This window comes from Oryzias latipes, chromosome 5, assembly GCF_053564925.1.
Source record: "Oryzias latipes strain Hd-rR chromosome 5, Olatipes_Hd-rR_3.1".
Lineage (NCBI taxonomy): Eukaryota > Metazoa > Chordata > Actinopteri > Beloniformes > Adrianichthyidae > Oryzias > Oryzias latipes.
The window spans coordinates 29,119,565-29,140,632 of record NC_136241.1 but is presented as its reverse complement, the minus strand read 5'-3'; the positions used below and the strand labels follow the sequence as shown (position 1 = coordinate 29,140,632).

General features: G+C 39.7%; 3 protein-coding genes across 3 annotated transcripts; all 3 read right to left on the bottom strand.

Moving 5' to 3' along the window:
• Positions 1–4,574: 4,574 nt before the first annotated feature.
• kfh-r (KFH-R protein) lies at positions 4,575–6,410 on the bottom strand. Its single transcript, NM_001104694.1, is given in 6 exon segments — positions 4,575–4,820; positions 4,907–5,146; positions 5,229–5,394; positions 5,495–5,663; positions 5,749–6,045; positions 6,252–6,410. Coding segments are annotated over 6 exon segments (1,074 nt in total). The 5' UTR covers positions 6,355–6,410; the 3' UTR covers positions 4,575–4,721.
• Positions 6,411–11,598: 5,188 nt separating this feature from the next.
• Positions 11,599–13,450, bottom strand: opn1lw1 (opsin 1 (cone pigments), long-wave-sensitive, 1). The gene is made up of 6 exons (XM_004069094.5): positions 13,247–13,450; positions 12,829–13,125; positions 12,573–12,741; positions 12,306–12,471; positions 11,984–12,223; positions 11,599–11,897 (listed from the first exon to the last, which is right to left on the bottom strand). The coding sequence occupies exons 1-6, from the start codon at positions 13,347–13,349 to the stop codon at positions 11,799–11,801; spliced, it is 1,074 nt and encodes a 357-aa protein (XP_004069142.1). The 5' UTR covers positions 13,350–13,450; the 3' UTR covers positions 11,599–11,798.
• Positions 13,451–18,011: 4,561 nt separating this feature from the next.
• kfh-b (KFH-B protein) lies at positions 18,012–20,756 on the bottom strand. Its single transcript, NM_001104654.1, is given in 5 exon segments — positions 18,012–18,193; positions 18,869–19,108; positions 19,193–19,358; positions 20,000–20,168; positions 20,270–20,756. Coding segments are annotated over 5 exon segments (1,059 nt in total). The 5' UTR covers positions 20,649–20,756; the 3' UTR covers positions 18,012–18,088.
• Between the last annotated feature and the right edge of the window lie 312 nt (positions 20,757–21,068).

Here is a 21,068-nt window from a genome sequence, read left to right as displayed (position 1 = left end):
AACAAACAAAATAATTGTTAAACAGCATTGAAAAAGAAAGCAATAATTTTTATGATTTTGTTGATTTTGGTGGATTAGGGTTGATCACCATCCAGGGCCACCTCCTACATGAAGAATCACACAGTTTTAGCTCATATCCGCCACCCAAGACTTACAGGGCAAGACTTGGGTGGCGGTCATGAGCTGCGTGGTACCGGCTGGAGAAAGTTGGCCTCACCTCCACGTCCAATTCGGGCTCTAAAGCCCAAGTCCTTAAGAAGGGTTAGACTCTTCCACTTTGCAGTTGTCTATGGTGAGAGATGGCTCATTTGCTCACAGCCCCCAGTGGGTAACATCCCTTCCCTCTAGGTCTGGAACAGTTTTCTTATGAGGTTTTTGTCTTATATGTTTTTGTCTTCATGAGCGTGAAGTGAATGAAATAAGTATTAGAACCTCAGAGTTGGAGGCCAAGGTTCTCGACAGAAAAAAAAATGATTTGCCCTCTCCCGGTAGGTGTAAATTTCCTGGCCCAAAGTGGAGAACTTTAGTTAGCTTGGAGTCTACTTCACAAGTGAGAAAATGGTGGATTAAGAGAGTCAGAGGGGGACTGGTGCAGTACCTGCAGGAATGCGGTCACTAACCCTATTAAATTTATAGTAGTGAGAAAGGAGTTGAGCCAAAAGCCAAAGCCTTTTAATTTAATTGTCAATTCATGGTACTTTGGGTAATAACCAAAAAGGTTAAGATCCTAGACATTTTGTTTTTGTCTTTTCTTGCTCAAAGCAACCACCCTCATGTCCCCCTTCACTGCATCACCTAAACTTCCTTTTTTCTCTACTCAAGCCTTCTTTTATGGTAATTCCAAACTTACTTACCAACATGGTCACTGTTACTCCTCCCAATGTGTCCAAACCATCTCAATCTGCTTCTCTCCATTTATTGTTCCTCTAATGGATACATTCTTTTGAGTCTCCAAGTCAACTACATGGGAGCTTTGACTCTTTTGTCATTCATCACACCTGCAACCTTCCTCCATCCATTCCAACCTGCTTGCACACGCTTCTTCTTCTCTTTCTTACACTCTCTTTCTCCTCGACTCCTTACTCTAACTACAGATCTGCAAACTTTATGGTTCACAGGGATTCCTGTCTGACTTCATCTGTGATTATCACCACAGCAAACAAGAAGGGGAAGCTGATCTTTGGTGCCACCAAGGATCAGCTTCCCACCTTGAACACCTTGAAGAATTTCACAGATTCAGGGCAAACACAAGTTAAAGAGCTGATATAAATGGACTAAAAAGGCTCAGCAGAGGTTGTACTTCCTGGGACAACTTAAGTAGTTCCACGTGCTTCAGGAGATGCTGACTATCTTCTTCTACACTTCAATATCCGGTCCATCATGGTCTGTTTGCCGGACACAACAGGAACAGACTGTAGAGATCTGCTGAGATGATTATTGGTTCCAGCCGTCCCTCCATTCAGGACCTGTAGTGGCCCAGGATCAGGAAGCAGGCTGGTAGAATCTCGACAGATCCCTCACATCCTGGACAGAATCTTTTCAGCCTCCTCCCGTCAGGGCGGCGTTTCAGAACTTAAATCCCCCACCACAAAGTCCGCTGCTTGCCCCAAGCTGTCACTCTGATGAACTCTTGACCACCACACCTGAATAACGGTTACTTTTATGTGTTCCATCATATTTTGTATTTTTTGTTTTGTTTTACCTTCTGCACCTATTCATACCTTGCCTTGTTTGCACACAGAGCACAAGTCACCCAAGCTAACTTCCTTGTTTAATACACTATACATGGCAAATAAAGCTGGTTCTGATGCTGATTCTAAAGGGAATTTTAATGGGTTTTGAGTCAATGCAGGATGAATGTGGTAGTTTTTAAGGCAAATTTCTCAGGGTTGGAAGATCTTGAGAGTCTAAGAAAGATCATTGGCCTCCTTTTTTCAAGGCAAAGAGTTGTTTGCCAGTTCTTTTAAGCTAAATTATGTTAAACATCAGATGTTGTGTCTAATGCTTTTGTCATGGAAACCTTTAGCTTTTTCTTTGTCTTTTTGTGTGTTTGATTTTCTTAAGACATCTTACTGTTAAATTAAAGTTTTAGTCTTAGAAAAACAAATCTTTTCTGAGTCTTCAAAGTTAGAGCCTTCTAAATCAGGTTATTGACATTTGCAGATCAGTGAATTCTGTTCTTACCTGCATGTTGCAAAATGTTCAAAATTTTTACCACTTGAGTTAGATTTTAACTAAATAAAAAGGGTTCCTCTAAATTTGTAATGTTAGCATACTTAATATTATTGCATATGCCTCCAGAGCTCTTAAAGATCACCCTCATCCCACCTCATGAAAACCAATGAGATTAAAGGAACTTCTCAGGTTATTCCATGAAATTAATTAACCTATCTGTGTCTGGCACATTTGTTCCGTAATCCGTAAGCCCTCTGAACTGGCAGTTTACGCGACACAGGAGAGCTTAAGCAAAGTGCATTAGCTTAATCTAGCACACTGGTGCTTCTTTCAAGTCCGGCTGCTCCGCAGGAAACTACCTCGAAGAACAAGGGTTCTTTATGTAAAATAGTCGACACATCCTGGAATTTATTATATTTGCTACCATTTTATTCTGTTTGGAAACAGTTCAGAGAGTGATCCTCTTAAACAAACTAATATTAACATTTTTTGATCAAACAGGCTTAAAAAACGTTATGGTTTACTCAGCTTATGATAGGTCATGAAGGCAAGATTTCTACACTAGATAGTTGAGTCCCAAAATGTTCTCTTCCTGACATCTATCACCACAAATCCTTTTCTTTACACATCTGTCAGAGGTAAAAAAATTAAACATCTTATTTAATCATCTAACTAATCGAAGTTCCTCAATGACCTCTTATCCATACATAATGGTCTTTGTATCATTTACCAATTAGAAACACTATAATGAGTAGTTGAAATGGCCAGTTTAAGAAATTACAAGGTTATTAAAATAGTTGCAAAAGGTACAGCTGTGTTAAAATTTCACCTGTTTGATATGAAAATGTCAAATCACAGCTTTAACTCAAATGCAGTCTGGGATCTTTCTGTGTAGAGTTTGCATGTTCTCACCGAGCATGTGTGGGTTTTCTCCGGGCCCTCTAGCTTCCTTCTACAGTCCAAAAACAGCCTCCATGGGTCGATTGGTGACTCAAAATTGCCTCTAGGTGTGACTGGGTGTGTGGCCCTGCGACAGGCTAGTGACCTGTCCAGGGTGAACCACGCCTTTGCCAAACAGTGGCTGGGACATGCTCCAGTAACCCTGTGACTGACCCCAAAAGGGATGTAGTGGGTTAGAAAATGGATGGATGGACGGACAGACGGACGGACGGATGGAAATGCCATTATTCACTGTAGAGCAAAACCGTGCTGGACAGAGTAGGGCTCATGGGGAAAAAGCTGATGTTCTTGTTCACAGAACACCCACAGTTCCGTACAGTGCTGAAAAGGTGAGAGGGAAATTGGTTGTTCTGCATTCCAGCACTTTTGAAAAAGTTTTTTTACCACCATTGCTCAATCACAGCTCATACAGACTCGTCACAGGTGTCACTTGTTACTGCTTCTGTCAAGCACGAGTTGCATCACCACATGCCAATCACTAACATGCAGGTTAAATCTTCCGACAATATTGATCAGTCATCAGATTAAATCCATGAAAATTTATATCACCATGATTTTTTGAAACATATATGCATGTTTTATCCAACAGCTGCTGAATTGGTCCAAATTTCCATCAGGTACTCAACTTTGGCTATAGGATAGAGCCTTTAGTTATTACCTATGGATGTAAAATGTCTCAATACAAATGTTCCCATATTCTTAGCTTTGTTTATGTTTTTACAAGACCAAAAGAACTGTGCCCATGGCTTTAACGGCCTCTATCCCATTATGCACTCACAGCACGACACCATGTTTAAAAACTCCAGAGAACTGTGCCGTGGCGCCTTTGCAGGCGGACCAGGCATTAGAAAGGCACCAGCAAACAATTAATCCGTACTTTGGGGCCAATTAGACTTTGGTTTCCAGCGGCCTAATTTCAGTAGATGACTCAACCCCATAGAAATTATTTGACAGTCTGAGTGTTATATCCAAATCGCTCCTTATCAGGAGCGATTTGTGTGAAAACAAGAGGAAATTAGTGTAAAGTAATACATTTATAACATCAATGGTTAATATAACTGTCATGAAGGCCCACTAACATATTTTGTGAATTATTTTTGAACATTTAAACTTCTCAAATATTTCAAAATGCTGAGTAAACATCACATTGCCAGACTTACTTCTGTTCCAGTCTTGTGACAAATATATGTTTAGTCTTATGCAGTGTAAACTAAACTAAAAACATGTTTTACTGAATGTTTAGCCACAAATCATTTAAAAATAATTTCTGTAAATGTGAGAAGAAAAATGTCTGATTTTAAAAAATGGTGCATCATGTCATAGAAAGATCTGAAGCTTAACCTGATGCAGTTTAAACTCTCCCCATTTCTTATTTTTCTTTTACAAGACTATTACATCATATAAAAAATTATTAGAGAAAAAAAGACGATATCGTAAGTCATTTTGATGCATTCTTTTTATGTGTAATATTTTTTCACATTTTTACATTTGACAGAAAGCTATTTTTACAAAAAAAAGTATAATAAACCAATGCATATTCACTGTACAGGTCAAAGTGCCTTTTTCCAAAATGAGGACAAAGAGGTTTATGCAGGAGCCACAGAGGAGACCTCTGTCTTTGATGTAGAAACTTCAGAACCATCATCCACCTGTTTGCCAAAGAGCTGCATGATGCATGTGCGGAACTGAAAGAGAAACAAAAAGGGTTTTAATTCAACAGCATGTGCTTCGTATGTTTGATTTACCTCTGCAGCAGTCACACAGTGCATACCTGTCTGTTCATGAAGACATAGATGACGGGGTTGTAGATTGTGGCGCTCTTTGCAAAATAGGCAGGCATGGCAGCAGCCAGAGGATGGAAGGCATATCCGGGGTTGGCTGCAGCAAAGCAGGCGAAAAAGGTGTAGGGTCCCCAGCACACACAGTAAGCAACGATCATGACCACCACCATCCTGGACACTTCTCTTTCAGCCTTCTGGGTTGACTCTGATTCCTTCTGCTGCATGGCAACCTGTAGTCCAAACATCCAAAAGGTTAGATTCTGTTGGTTTTTCATCGATCTCATCTGAATGTAAACACTCCTACAAACTTACAGCACGGATTGCCAGCCAGACAGCAAGATAACACAGGATGATGATGGCCAGGGGAATGATGCAGCATGTGATCATCAGAACAATCATGTAGGACTGCACTCCAGGGTCATCGCTTCCACTGAACACATCAGGTCCACAGGAGGTTTTTAGTCCATGAGGCCAGTACCTGATGAAAGGAGATGCTTGTCAAAGTTCACCCAACAATTCTAGTGATTCAAGACTCATTTATAATAGGGAAGAAATCAAAGAAATGAAAAGCAGATTACCTGCTCCATCCAAAGACGGGAGGTGCACACCAAACTGCAGACCAGACCCAGGAGAAGACGATTCCACCAATGGCCCACTTGGCATCAAACTTGACATTTCCAAAAGGTTTGCACACGACTACCCATCTTTCCCAGGAGATTATGGTCAGAGACCAAAGAGCAGCAATACCTGTGTGAAGAAAGATGATCAGTGAAGTGTCCTTCAGTTACCATACACACCAAACATCCTCTCAACAGAGCATGCTTCTGCTTACCACAAGTGGAGACCACATAGCCCTCAAACACGCACATGGGGTGTCCCAGAATGAAGTAACCAAAGAACTGGTTGCACACACTAATGGTGCTGGCAAACACTGTTTCTCCCAGGTCAGCTATGGCAAGATTGACCAAAATCCAGTTTAGTGGGTGGCGCAGTTTCTTGAACTTTGCTGTGGCCACCAAGACCAGGCCGTTGGTGAAGACGGACAGAACCACCACAAAAAACATCCAAAGTGTGGCAAGGTTGTAGACCCAACGCGGAGCAATGTGGTAGTTAGGACCCTCAAAGGGATCTGGGAAACAAAAAGAAAGTTTAAATCTAACCTCCAGCTGCTTATATCAAAGGTACTTCCTTTTTTTTCAAAGACTGTAATTTAAAGTGAATTAAAATTGCAGAGCTTTGACTAACAACTGCATAATTAAATATATCCTTTTTTGCCAGTCTTTTTCTTTAACCTGTTTATGGAATTATTAATAAGATGGAGTGATGATAACATACCTCGAGTGTGATTGCTGTTTGTGTAAGTAAAAGCAGAGCCTCTTGTTGTGTCTTCATTTTGTCGCCTCGCAGCAAAAACCTGTTTTCCCCACTGCTCTGCCATTGTGATCGCACAAGGAGGCTCTCCGCTGGCTGGGTTTCTTGTCACCTGTAACCTCCTGGGCTGACCAATGCGTTGCACCTGACTTTAGCTTTTATACCTTTGCTTCAGTGATCTCTTATAGGGAAACTTGGCTGTGAAGCCTCAAGGTGAAGCAAAAAACTTATTTTGAACAGTAATTAAAACTATCAGCTAATGAGGTTAAGACACTGAGTGGATTTCCGTGTGCTTAGTTATTATGCAGGTGAGCTTTAAGGCCTCTGACTAAACCTGTTTCTGTGTCAGGTTTATGCTTTTTAAACTATAATAGTCTTTAAAACCAAATTATGGTGTCAAAGTGGATGACGTTTTCAGTCTTTCCATCATCTGCTGTTCTGTTTTGAAAACTGTGAAAAAGTGAACAATGCTGTGAATTCACACATTTGATGTTGCTGAGACAGGTATTAGGGCAGATTTAGAGGACAAGAGAAGATCTGCAGCACAGTTGCTGTTGCGATTACACTTGTTGGCAAGTGAAAAAGTGAGACACCTCTAATCCGTCCGGAAAGAAGATTCACCCGAGAACACAGGCTTTTTGACCCACCTCTGAGCCTGCAGCTAACGTCACTGTGCATATGGTTAGGGTGTCATGATGAGAGAACACATTCTGGTTTTAGAGAATGGGAGTTTCTGTTCCAGTTTGAAGGGCAGTTTACACAAATCCAATTAATTCCCTAGTGTAACAAAAAATATGGAGGAGGCTTACTGTCATCTAAAGCGAATGAGAGAAAACGCAAAAAAAACAAAAAAACAATATCTTTTATCAATGAAAATTAATTAAAGAAAGTTTTGTGTTCACTCCAAGTACCATGGTTGGGTTTTTACTTTTTGGCTGGAAGGAGAAATGTTGGAAGAGTAGTTTGATTGCTGGAAATGTTCTGGGCATAGAAAGAGTGTCAGATAGGGTGATATGGGTGAAACTGGAAGCTGGAGGTGTGGTGGTAAATGCTTTCAGTAGTTATACTTCATAGGTTACATGTGAGGCAGAAGAATAAGAGAATTCCTGGAGGAAGATGGTTGTGTAGGAGCTTTAACAGACATGTTTGTGAGGTAAAATGGGGAAGTGATGAGTAAGTTTGGTATTCAAACACCAAAGGACAGATGGTGGCTGGCTTTGTAAAAATAATTGAATGTTTTCGGCGTGGCGGTGCAGTCAAGGCTCTGGTTCAAACCTTGTTGGGACCTTTATGTGTGCAGTTTGCATGTTGTTTCTGTGCATGTGCGGGTTTTCCCTTGGCACTCTGGCGCAGGGGGGACCCAGACCCAGGCCCTCTTTTGTGGCTACATAGTTAGACAATAACATGAAGGGTCTTGCCCAAGGACCCACACTGGATGAAGCCAATCGCGACCCCTGGAAAGCAAACCCTGTTTTCCCATGCTACAGTCAACTAGCTAAGCCATCCAGGCACTGTGTTATCAAAGTCAAGTTGGGATTTTGAAAAAAAAGTGTTGATGTAAGGGTCCTGTGGTTTAGTTTGGCCATGCTCCTAGTTGCCCTTTGTCAGTCACTACAGCTTCAAGTTAATCATGATCCACAACTGTCTTCATTTCAGTTAATTGCCCTTAGTCTATTTAAGTGCCTGGTTTTGAGGTTTTTTTTCTTGTCAGGTCATCTGCTCTGTCCTGCTTTGCCACCTTTATGTTGCGCCCATGGTTTTGTCATGTTGCAGTTTGTTTATTAAACCTTGTATTTTCTGTCACCAAGCCTGGTCTCCTGCATTTTGGGTCACCAGCTCCGACAGCTGCAGCCTTTCCCAGGTCACTCTGACGTCCAAATAGCTTCACCTTGGCTAACAGTAGGGGCTAAAAGAAAGCGACCAACAGAAAGTAGTGTTGTGCTGTTTTCGCCTCCTTGCTTTCTGAACAGTTCCCTCTGGAGGTTGAACACAAAAAGCTCACCAAGCTTAAGTAGTGCTGTTACCGTGGAGGCTGACACAAGGCTTTGTTGGGTTATTAAAAAGCACAAAAAATGTTTCTCATGCCAACAGAATCATTGCTGGCAAGAACACATAAACATTCCCCATGAATCTGTTAGTGATGTCAAACTCAAGGAAGTTTTGAATTTTTGTTCTCAGTACAGGGTTGATTTGTCGATTTATTGAAGCACACCAAGCATAGCAATCAACAAGTAATTGGTGCTCATAAAAAAAAACCTTAATGCTGGAAATCAGACATTGTCTCTTTCTTTTTTCAGCATAGTCATGCTGGTAATATTCTCCAAAGTGAACCCATACAGCAACAGCGTAACAGTTTACATTTCTTATAGACACATCTGAAAGCTCAGCTATATTTCATGAAGGTCTTGAAAAATGTTGTGTTTGTGAGTTTGTTCAGTTGTAACCTTTCCATGATTTTTCTGTGTCTTGTAAACATTTGTGTTCCTGTTTTAATGTAGTTTTTCACGTCTAACCTGCATTTTCAGAGATTAACGGCTTAGCAAGGTAACTTCAGGTTCGTCTGAGTTTCAGTCTAACAAGTCCCTTTTCCTTTGAATGTTACAGCGTGTAGTCGACAGATGGAAAGAAGAACTTCACTCAGATGAGGCTCAAGACAACAAACTGATGTATAACTGCACAGTAAAAAAAAAATCTAAAAAGTTGAAACCCCACGCAGATACCTGACAGCATTTTACAACAATAAAACAATGAAGGGAAAGGAAACTATTTTCTCGTTAAATATATATATGTTATATATATATTTCTCATCTTTGGTTCAACAGTTCCAGCATACATTCAACAAAATGCAGTAAAAGGACTTTGATTTCATTACATCCTTTCCCGTCCTAAACTCAAAACACTTTGCTATTTCCGTTCATGTGTTTTGGTTTAGATCCAATTGGGTCAAGAAGTTTTATCCAACTCTTCCAGTTCAAGGGTTCAGGTGCTACAAGGACGGAAACAAAGCCAGACAGGATATTTCTTACTTGCTAAGTTCAATTCTGTAAATGAAATAAATTAGATACATTCAAGTTTATTACAAAAAGTTTAAAAAGTTTCTATATTTCCATTTAAAAAAAAATTTCAAGTATAAAGGACATTTTTAATATTTAACACACTGATCCTCACAGGTCTTATAAGGCTACTGGAATTAGACTTTACTTTGCAAGTTCTCTGTACACGAAAAACTATCACAAAATGCTCAGTTAAATTACAGGAAACTGCTGAAATCAGCTAAAGTTGGTCCCAAGCTGTTTTATTTTTTGGCTCTTCTAGTGTTTCTGTCTATTTGATCAGCACAAATCTCTAATTATAATGCATATTGCCCCAAGATTGAAGTAAATTAGATCCCTTGAGGAGGAAAAAAAGGAACCACAAACATAACTTGGTGGTTATAAAGTATTACCTCTCCTGGTTAGATGTGATTGAGTCCAAAGGAGACACATAAAAATACATTTCCTTTGGGTAATTGCTGATAATTTATTAAAAAGAAAAAAGTGTGTGCTGTTTTGCAAAAGAAATCCAGATTCTGGCTTTGTTGTTATTCATAATTAAATGGGACACCCTGAGTTTACTTCACACCACAGATGTTGAAACCGGATGGATTTTCTGTTTTTGATCAAATGAAAAAATGCAAAATAAAATAAAAAAGCTGCTGGATCATGAGGAACTCCAGTTGGAGCAAGAACTTCTTTTTTGCACCTCAGCTTTCAATCAGTCTCCCTTATTCAGTTCAATTCGTGTTATTAGACACTTTTCTCTTCAGCATCACGTGTGGTCAGCAGGCAGGGCTGACACTAAAGGCTGTTTTGGAAAACACAGTATAGACTATTATTGAAGTATCTAATTATACAAAATTTGGCCTTAAATTTATTAAAATCATAGAAAATGTTTAACGTCTTTTTAAAAACATTTATGATGACTTTGGTTGTAAGCTACCAACTCATAAAACAACAAATGTTGTTATTGCTGAGAGGAAATTCACACTTTTTAGCGTCTGATGTTTCCCTACATCTTTTCGATAAACTTTTCAATCCCAGCTACCACTACTGTTCTGATTTCAAAACATTTCCTTCTTTCTTTTTTTGTTCGTTTATTTTGTGTAATTGGTTTCCTTCTTCTTCATGTTCTTTAAAAAATATCAGAACTCTGAATTTGGAGAAATATCTTCAGATTCTTTGAAATCTTTGATTTTTAATTCCAACAAACTTTGTTAAAGATCATTCAAACTGTTGGCAAATCAATTGGAATTACTTGTAGAAATAAAAAGAATGTTTTTAAAAGGTTTCATTATTAGATAAATGATTTGGAATAAACGTCTCACCTGTAAAATACATATAGAAGTCTTTTTTTTTAAATGCACTTAGTTGTTTTCAACTTTAATTAATTATTATTTGCTTTTTAAATGCAATAATGAAATGCAGTGTCCAGATGTAACTATTACATGTTATTAAGGCACTTCTGCAGATCTTTTCAGGTAAATTTAGCAAACCCCTGCTAAATAAATAAAGCTCTTTAGAAATGGTATGCTCTTTATTCTGTCAATTTTTTATCACGTCACTGGGATCAGATGTGTATCATGGTTCCATCAAGAGGAACCGGTTGAGGTGGCTTGGACATCTGATCTGGATGCCTCCTGGACACCTCTTTGGGAAAGGGTTTCAGGCATGTCCCACTGGGCGGAGGCCCCGGGGAAGACCCAGGACACGCTGGAGGGACACTACATCTCTCGGCTGGCCTGGGAACGTCTCGGGGTCCCCTCAGAAGAGCTAGAGGAAGTAGCTGGGAAGAGGGAAGTCTTGGCATCTTTGCTTAGACTGCTGCCTTGGTTGTCCCGGATGAGCGGAAGAAGATGGATGCATTATGGTAAATGGCGTAGATTTAGTTAAAACTTTTCTACCATGCTTGACGGCCCAAAGCACTTTATAGTCAATGTCCTGTTCACACATTCACACACACATTCACACACTGAAGGAGGTTCCTTATATGGTGGCAACATCAACCAATTTAGAGTTTGAGGTCTTGCCCAATGACACTTCAGCACATGGGTAGGTAAGGTGAGATCCTCTAATTAGAGGTCAACTACTTTGTGGATTTATTAATCCAGACTAAGTCGAATCCTGGATTGTCCTGAATGAATACAGCGTTATGGTGTTCTTGTTTAATTAACTATTAATTATTAAAACAGGGTCAGTCTGAAGACATGATTTTTATTGCTGCCATCTTTTGGTGTGTTCTTAAAGAAAAAGAAACAAGACATAACAAAGCAAAATGTATAGAATGCTTTTTATTTTCCTATAAATTCAAAAAACAATCTTTCATCAACACGTGCATTATGATACATTCCCTCTCTGAAGTTGATTTTTTTTTCTTTTTCATTTGCCATAAAACTATTTGTACGAAAAAAAAGAAAATAAAACATTTTTACTGTACAGGTCAAAGTGTTTGTTTCCAAAATGAGGACAAAGAGGTTTATGCAGGAGCCACAGAGGAGACCTCTGTCTTTGATGTAGAAACTTCAGAACCATCATCCACCTGTTTGCCAAAGAGCTGCATGATGCATGTGCGGAACTGAAAGAGAAACAAAAAGGGTTTTAATTCAACAGCATGTGCTTCGTATGTTTGATTTACCTCTGCAGCAGTCACACAGTGCATACCTGTCTGTTCATGAAGACATAGATGACGGGGTTGTAGATTGTGGCGCTCTTTGCAAAATAGGCAGGCATGGCAGCAGCCAGAGGATGGAAGGCATATCCGGGGTTGGCTGCAGCAAAGCAGGCGAAAAAGGTGTAGGGTCCCCAGCACACACAGTAAGCAACGATCATGACCACCACCATCCTGGACACTTCTCTTTCAGCCTTCTGGGTTGACTCTGATTCCTTCTGCTGCATTGCAACCTGTAGTCCAAACATCCAAAAGGTCAGATTCTGTTGGGTTTTCATCGATCTCATCTGAATGTAAACACTCCTACAAACTTACAGCTCGGATTGCCAGCCAGACAGCAAGGTAACACAGGATGATGATGGCCAGGGGAATGATGCAGCATGTGATCATCAGAACAATCATGTAGGACTGCACTCCAGGGTCATCGCTTCCACTGAACACATCAGGTCCACAGGAGGTTTTTAGTCCATGAGGCCAGTACCTGATGAAAGGAGATGCTTGTCAAAGTTCACCCAACAATTCTAGTGATTCAAGACTCATTTATAATAGGGAAGAAATCAAAGAAATGGCAAAGCAGATTACCTGCTCCATCCAAAGACGGGAGGAGCACACCAAACTGCAGACCAGACCCAGGAGAAGACGATTCCACCAATGGCCCACTTGGCATCAAACTTGACATTTCCAAAAGGTTTGCACACGACTACCCATCTTTCCCAGGAGATTATGGTCAGAGACCAAAGAGCAGCAATACCTGTGTGAAGAAAGATGATCAGTGAAGTGTCCTTCAGTTACCAAAACAACCCCAACCATCCTCTCAACAGAGCATGCTTCTGCTTACCACAAGTGGAGACCACATAGCCCTCAAACACGCACATGGGGTGTCCCAGAATGAAGTAACCAAAGAACTGGTTACACACACTAATGGTGCTGGCAAACACCGTCTCTCCCAGGTCAGCTATGGCAAGATTGACCAAAATCCAGTTTAGTGGGTGGCGCAGTTTCTTGAACTTTGCTGTGGCCACCAAGACCAGGCCGTTGGTGAAGACGGACAGAACCACCACAAAAAACATCCAAACTGTGGCAACGTTGTAGACCCATCGAGGAGCAATGTGGTAGTTAGGACCCTCAAAGGGATCTGGGAAATAAAAGGAACGTTTAAACCCTTAGAATCTCACCAACTTTTCTGCCAGTCTCTTATTCGTGTTGTCACACATCAATATTTGAAATATTGCTAAAATAAAGTGACAATACCTTACCTCGGGTGTGATTGCTGTTTGTGTAAGTAAAAGCAGAGCCTCTTGTTGTGTCTTCATTGTGTCGCCTCGCAGCAAAAACCTGTTTTCCCCACTCCTCTGCCATTGTGATCGCACAAGGAGGCTCTCCGCTGTCGGGGTTTCTTGTCACCTGTAACCTCCTGGGGTTAGATGTGATGTGTACCTCCTGGGCTGACCAATGTGTTGCACCTGACTTTAGCTTTTATACCTATGCTTCAGTGACCTCTGATAGGATTAACTAACAATCATATTACAGCCCTGGTATGCCACTTGGCTGTGAAACTCCAGGCTAAAAATCCGTTTTGAACAGTAATTAAAACTATCAGCTAATGAGGTTAAGACATTGAGTGGATTTCCACAGAGACGGGTAATATGAGGCAAGCTTTGTTTGACATGACATATTCATGCATGAAATAAATCTTTTTAAATAATAAATCTATTTCCTGCAGTAGATTGTCATTTTATCCAAAACATGCCTGTTCTAGCAGTTGTGGTTCAATTTTTGCAAAACATTTTTAAATGTTATCAGCTGTCCGTACAACAGTGTTGGGTGGTAGGTGTTGATGAGTGTGTGTGTAGCAGAGATAGCATGAGAACAAGGTGAGTATTACGGCAGATTTAGAGGTCAAGAGGAGATCCGCAGCACTGTGACCGTGACATTTGTGCTTGTTGACATGAGTGGCAAGTAAGACAATTTAAATCCCTCCGGAAAGTAGATTTACTCAAGAACATGGGATTTTTTGACCCTCCTTAAAAGCCGCAGCTCACGTCACCATTATAATTGCATTATCACATCCATATAATACATTTTGCTAATGCTACATGTCCTTAACTTTTTTTCATATTAAAAACAATGTTTGCTTTTTCTCCCTTGCCATTCCATTTGCATATTTGGTCAGGTGATAATTATTTTAGATGGTATTTTAATTCATTTATTAATAGTTTTCCAACACCTGAACTCTATGGAGACACCGCTGAAGTGGAAACCACCTCACAACCTTGAGATGAACCTTCACAGCTCAAATGCAGAAAAGCACAAGTTTACCTCATAAGGACATCTGAACTGCTGCTTGTGTGGACATTTATGGACTTTTTCTGCAGCTCTCTACAGGATGAAACAGATACAGCAATTGGATGGATGGACGGAATGGTTGAGCCTGTGACCTGCTTTAGAAACTAGGTCATTCCGGCTTTGGAATATGTGTCTAATTCTGTTGTTTTTAATTCTGACCTTGAATCTTCTAACCTCCTTAACCTTGCTGTCAGTTAACTTTCAACAGTCAAAATTAATTTCATTTTAATAGTTTACAGGCATACAGGACATTGTGGACATACAGGCTGCACAAGCCTGCAGATACAACATGGAGGAAAAAAAACATTTTCCAAACCACTGCTGCATTTTTAGCGTTCAGTGAAATTTGGACTAATGATTTGATCCCCAAATGTGATACAGTTGTAATATGATATTTAAGTGCTTTCTGCACTTTTGAATTTGTGTACTGTTCTTCATACAGTCTCCTTGGAAAGCATAAAATCAGGAACAGTTTCAGTTCCTGAAACACTTCTGGACAATTCTATGGACACGGTGTTTGCACATTTGTTAAACCTATAAGAAGGTGTTTATCAAATTCATGCTAAATTTTCAATCGTGAATCTTCTTGTATTTGCAACTTTACCTTTCAAGAAGTTCTTTTTCATGTAAATGTAAAAACGAAGTTAAAACTTGCATATGAACTTGAAAGAACAAGGAGCTGCAACTCTAAAATATCTTAACTTTTTTTTACCTACCAAAATACTGCTAAAGGACCCAAAATTTAGAAGACCTGACTTGGAAGCAGAAACTTAAACATTTAATAAATAAACTTAAACATGGAAAAACCCATGGAGATAGAAAAGGGTGACAAAGCAGACGTTGACACTGACATTGAAGACCTGAAAACCAGACCCTTAAATACACCAGAGTAATCAACTGAAAAAAGGACAGCTGTGTTTGATCCAGGAATCCAGTCATTTATTGTATTTTTGGTCGCTGTTGAAGAACGCACCGACATCACAGATATATACAGCTGTGCATATTTATTAGAGGTGTTAAAGAGACCGTCACAGCAGAGTTTCTTGATGACATAGTCAGCTCTCTTGTTACTGTGCCAGACTATGTTGAAGTGAACTGGTCACGTGACGTCAGTCTGGTCACTAGTGGCGTCCCATCAAAGGTCAGGAAGAAGGCAGGTGTTGCCACAAAATTCAGGCAGCAAACCAGAAAAAGATTCTTGGACATTTCATTGTGTTTTGCACACTTGAATGACAATAATGTAATAATGTTTCTGCACAAGATTTGAATCCTGATATTGATGGATAGGTGAAGTTTCAGGAGAGAAAGGAGGTTAACTCCACATTCTGATGTTCTCAAATGTTGCAAGTTTAATTTAATTTAACCTTTCATTGATTTGCACATTCACATTTTAGGCAGGGTGTTTCATTTTTTTCTGTTGCCCCTCTTGGGCTTATTATCAGGATTGCTTCATTGTCAGATGTAAAATATTCACTCTGTATAAAATTGAATAAACCAATTTTTTTTTAAGTGAAATACATTTTATTTGAGATCCATTGGCCTCTGTGAATGAATGTGTAATAATAAGTGATTAGGCTACCATGTTGGTTGAGGCATTTTTTCCCAAAAAAAAGAAAAGAAAAAGAAAACTGAGTAAAAAAAACAAAATAACAAAGCTGATTTTTGTTTTTATGTTACTGATCCGGCCCACTTTGGATCACGGGTTGAATGAGTTTGACACCCCTGGTGTAGACCAAAGTCAGGAAAGCGTTAGAAGTAATCATTGCTTTCTTTATGATCAGAGTAAAATATTAGGATTGCTGCAGCTAAGGAAACAATATGTAACACACTTTGTTCCTTTTTAAAGTTTAATGTTTAAATCAGATGTAGTTAACAACACAGCAAAGCAACAAAACGAGTGCTAATCTTTTTCTTAATTACAGAATTGCATGACTTGTTTTAGCATCAGAGCGATCAAACCTTTCTGCCAAGAAGTTGCATGAGACACACAGCATTCCTCTCTTAGTTCTTAAAATTGTGTGGTATGAATACCTTCATTGAGCTGATGTTGGAATTGTTGGAAGGTTTTTAGTCAGACTATTGTTTTTCATTTGCTAAGTCTGAATGGCCACCTTGGAGACTTGTTTCCCTCTCATGTTTTCCAAGACTTCACATTGTGTACAATGTTGTTTGGTCTAATTTTCCTAGTTTTTCAAACTCCAACACATTTTAATTGCTCTTTTTAAAACCTGTAAATTTATTTTTTTAGCTCTTCACGACTAAAAAAATTAATCTCTGTACGAAGTAAAAGAACATAATAAAATTGAACAAAGCAGTAAGATATACAACTAAAATGCCTTAAAAATTAATACAATAAAATCAAACTGTTCCCTTTTCTGAAAATAACCCAAAAAAATGTTTTTGTAGTAGAATTTGTAATTGAATCTGTGTTTACTTCTTTGTGTATTTTAATGTTTGTTCCAAACCCTAACCCAGTTTAGATTCTCAGGGTTTGACATGGTTATGGGTGAAGCAAAGCTGGACTTGCAAACACAAAATGACCTGGAGTATCTTGGGGAAGTCTTGGGGTGCAGCAGGTGAGTTGTATAAGAGATTCCTTGCACAGTTTTGAACCTCTTACCTTTTGGTTTAACCTAGTGAAACACAAGTGAAAAAAATCTCCCGTTCTTCCAGACCAAAGTAGATTATGCGGACAACTCAGGTTTCTCTGCAAAACTCATTAACACGGAGTAATTACTTCTGGCATGCTCACTCGGTAAGACTTTAATCTCTCCGGACTGAAGGGTCGCTTGAGGAGAAAGCTGGGCCTAATCGAAGCTGCTATAGTGGTTTATTTTAATCCTTTGACTCTTTTTTTTTTCTTTTTTGTCAGGTCGGTGTCTTGCACAGGGAGCCGGTTTGCAGATATGATGGCAACACCATGTGGTATGAGGACTTCACATCAAGATCAGGACGGATCTGAAGATATCTGTAAATATTTCTTCTATCTCATTTTCATTGAAGCTTTTAACTTTGTCAACATGAAAGAGCTGTCCGAATCTTAAAGTACCTTTGCTGTTTTGCTTTTCCTAACCCCTTCTTCTGAGTGAAGCTGAAATATTTCGAGAGTAGGTCTGGAATTCCGCTAGTTCTGAACTATTCATGCTTGGAAAAAGTTCACTACTAGCAGAACTCGGATTTGCTCCCGACTGCCGACGGGACTGACCACAGTGATCAGGGGCTAAAGGTCTGGTGTGTTCAATCTCTGTCCTTATCTGCATGTGGAATTCTTGTCTCATACACTGTCCGTAGAAAGCTACACTGGTGTGAAGGGAACCACAGCCACCTTTTCTAATTGCATTATGGTTGTGGGTTCACTTAACACCAGTAACAGCTCTCGAAGACTTGCATGCTCAGCTTATTGATGGGAAATTGACTGTGATTGTCTTCCTCTGCCTGCAGTAGATTTCATTCTTATGCCAGTTTGGGAAGTTTGATGCAACTAATCAAGAGTCGCTCCTAAAGAAACCTCAATCAACGTTCAACCTGTCATTTGATAGTTTTAGCTTTGAAGTGAAAGGTATGAATTTTATATTTTCTTCGCAGTTTCGTTTGTTACATAAATACTTCCTTCAACCCACTTGTTTAATTTATTATTTCAATCTATAATTGTATGAATAATATTAACACATTAGTCATAATGACAAAAACATTTATTTTTCTATGTTTCGTTTTTACATTTTTGTTTGCATGAGTCAGAAATAAACAAGAATTTAGGAAGGGCCGACTTTTGAGACTTCAGTGGTTGATTGACTGGTTGAGGACTCTTCATCTTCGTCTGCACTCATCCCCAGCATCTTCTTCATGCACAAGCGGAACTGGAAGACAAAGATGAGATGTTTAAGGGTATTTCATTCGGTGTAGTAGTGAGGCAAAGGTTGTATTTTCAGAGAGAAAAGATGGGATTGAGTTTGGAATATGACAGCAGGTGATGAACTGAAAGAAAACATGAACAATGTGTTTGCTTATCCAATTAAAAAACCACATTGCAAACAGAGAAATCAGTTGATATTGTCGCCTTCCATACTCTTGTCTTTATTCCGTTTTCACATTCACAGGAAGAACAACAGATTCAACCTGGGGATGCTTGGCAGCTCTGCTGGAGCCTATGGGGTCAAGAGTCGGACTCAGTGGCACCACCGTGTGGTTAATGAGGTCAGGGTGCATCCTGCTGGGGCATTTACCCCACACTGATCTGCTAGCCACACGTTCACATCTTTAATTCGTAACCTAACAAGGTTTCTTATGTCTTTCATATTAAAGAACATTGATCTAATTGATTATTTTGACTAATTCAAAGAGAGAATACAAAAAAAAAGTCATGCCAATCGTTTCCTCTCTGAGAATAAATCATTTGTTGAATCACCTTTAGGGAATATCGGTGATAAAAAAAAAAGCTCCTTTAAAGCCAGGAAAGCTGCAGCCTCACATCATAAAGATGCTGTTTATTTCTTCCTCAGCAAGTTCTCTACAAATCTTCCAAAATCCTATACCTGCTTGTTGAGAAGGACATAAATGACGGGGTTGTAGACTGTGGAGGCCTTCGACACACAGGAGGGTATGGTCGCAAGTCTCAGGTCAAATGTCTGCCCGCGATTGTTGATAACCCAGAGGGCAAAGGAAGCGTAGGGCACATAGCAGACCAGGAAAGCAACAACCATGACGACCACCATCCTGGTAACCTCCTTCTCTGCCTTCTGAGTGGAGGCGGAGTCAGCCTGGGCCTTTGCTGCCTGTTAAATGAAACCAGTCAGAATTAGCCCCACTGTGACACATAAGCTGGCTGCGATACAGTTTACAGCTCAGATGCATCTTACCATTTTCAGAGTGAAAAGCAGCTGAGAATAACAGAAGACAATGATGGAGAAAGGGACGGCAAAGCAGAAGCAAAAGAGGAACATCACAAAAGACTCGTTGTTAAACTTGTTGCCGGTTGTGTACCAGTCTGGTCCACACGAACACTGCATGCCCTCTGGGATGTACCTGCAGAGAAAGACAGTTTATTATTCACACCAGTGTGCTGGTCAAGCCTGTGCCCTGAACCAAATCACAGTTCTAATGTAACAACAGAAAAATGAAATATTTGGAAAATAAAAGTAATTTCCTGGAATCAAAGTGAAATATAAAAAAAATGAAACAGAAGACAAAACCAGAACAGGTAAGTAATGTGGGGTATCGTTGACTGGATGATGATGTTTGTCCATCATTTCAACTGGCAGTTATTTAGTATGAAGCGATACTGGAAATGCTCCATACTAATCATAAAGCCTTTATTAGTTTAAGGATGTTGAAGATGCATTAAAAAAACGTCATCATCCAATCAGTGATATCCTATAATTCCTACTTTTTCCGGTTTCTTATCGTTTATTGTTTTGATATACTTTTGTATTTATTTTTAATTGTATTTCTTTCTGATTTTTTATTGTTTTTAGGTTTTGATTTCTAAACTGTAATTTTTTTTTCAGATTTTGTTTTGCTTTTTTGATTGTTGTGATCCTTAAACTGTTTTTACCAGCGAGTGGTTTGTTGATGTGACTTGCACTTTTTAACATCTGGAACGTCTGGAAATTGCAGCAAAGGAATCACAACTTCCCAGCTAAAAGAAGAGAGTTTCGTTTACTCACCTACTCCATCCCACCAGAGGTGGAACTGAAGCACACAATCCACAAACCCAAGTCAACGCACAGCACAGCAAAGCATGCTCAGACTTGAAGACAAAGTTTCCAAGCGGCTTGCAGATAACCAGCCACCGTTCAAATGCAATTACAGCAAGAGACCAGAGGCTCACCATGCCTGAAAAAAATCAATCACACATGCACATATATGATTTAATGACTCTAAGTAATGTAGGTGAATTTGTTTTTTTGGCTCTAGAAAGGAACAGTCATACTTGCCTCCAAGGGCTGCAGTAAAGCCTTCAATCTTGCAGCCCAGTGGACCCAGAACCATGTATTTGAAGGCAAAGCAGACGAAACAGGTGGAGGAACCCGTAGAAGCAACAATGAGGTTTGCCACCGCCATGTTGACCAGGATGTAGTTTAGATGAGACCGGAGCTTCTTGTACTGAAGTGTGCACGCAATAGTGAGGAGGTTGATGGCCGTGCCAGCCACAAACAAGACAAACATCAATGCTGACATAGAATAAAAGATGGTGGGGCTTCCCAAGTGATCCTGGGGGACCAGAAACGGGCTTAGGGCAGTGACATTATTGGTATCCAGAGGGATGGGGATCCAAAAGTCATCTGGAAACTCCACAAGACGATTTCCCCTCATCTTTTGTCTCAAATAAAAGAGACTTTAAAAAAATGTTATGTGAAAAAAAACAAAAATTTGTTTTCACGTATGACGAACACTAGGACAATATTTGATGCTCCTCACTGCAGAGGTTTGCCTCTCTTAGTATTGATGTGCACCTGCTTTTATAGGAACTTCAACAATTACTCCAGATCAACTTAATTGGATGACGGAGAGGATTACATGTTTCTCCATGATGACTTATGCCACCTCTTAGCTAATGCAGAGATTAGTCTCTAGGTTTCAGACTTAGTCAGTTTCTTCCCACTTAAAAAAAACCTTACAGCTTTGGAGACTGTAAGCTAGTGTCATCAAGGTGAGCAAAGTGGATTTTACAGATTTGCTGCATGTCACCACTTTGTGCCAGACCTTTATGTATGTATGCGCAAGTACTTAGTT

Excerpts from the sequence above, each read along its gene's own strand:
- opn1lw1 (XM_004069094.5), bottom strand. The coding sequence starts at position 13,349 with ATGGCAGAGGAGTGGGGAAAACAGGTTTTTGCTGCGAGGCGACACAAT. Across the intron at positions 12,472-12,572 it reads CCCGTCTTTGGATGGAGCAG|GTACTGGCCTCATGGACTAA; the intron begins GTAATCTGCTTT and ends TCCTTTCATCAG. Across the intron at positions 11,898-11,983 it reads ATGTCTTCATGAACAGACAG|TTCCGCACATGCATCATGCA; the intron begins GTATGCACTGTG and ends TTTCTCTTTCAG.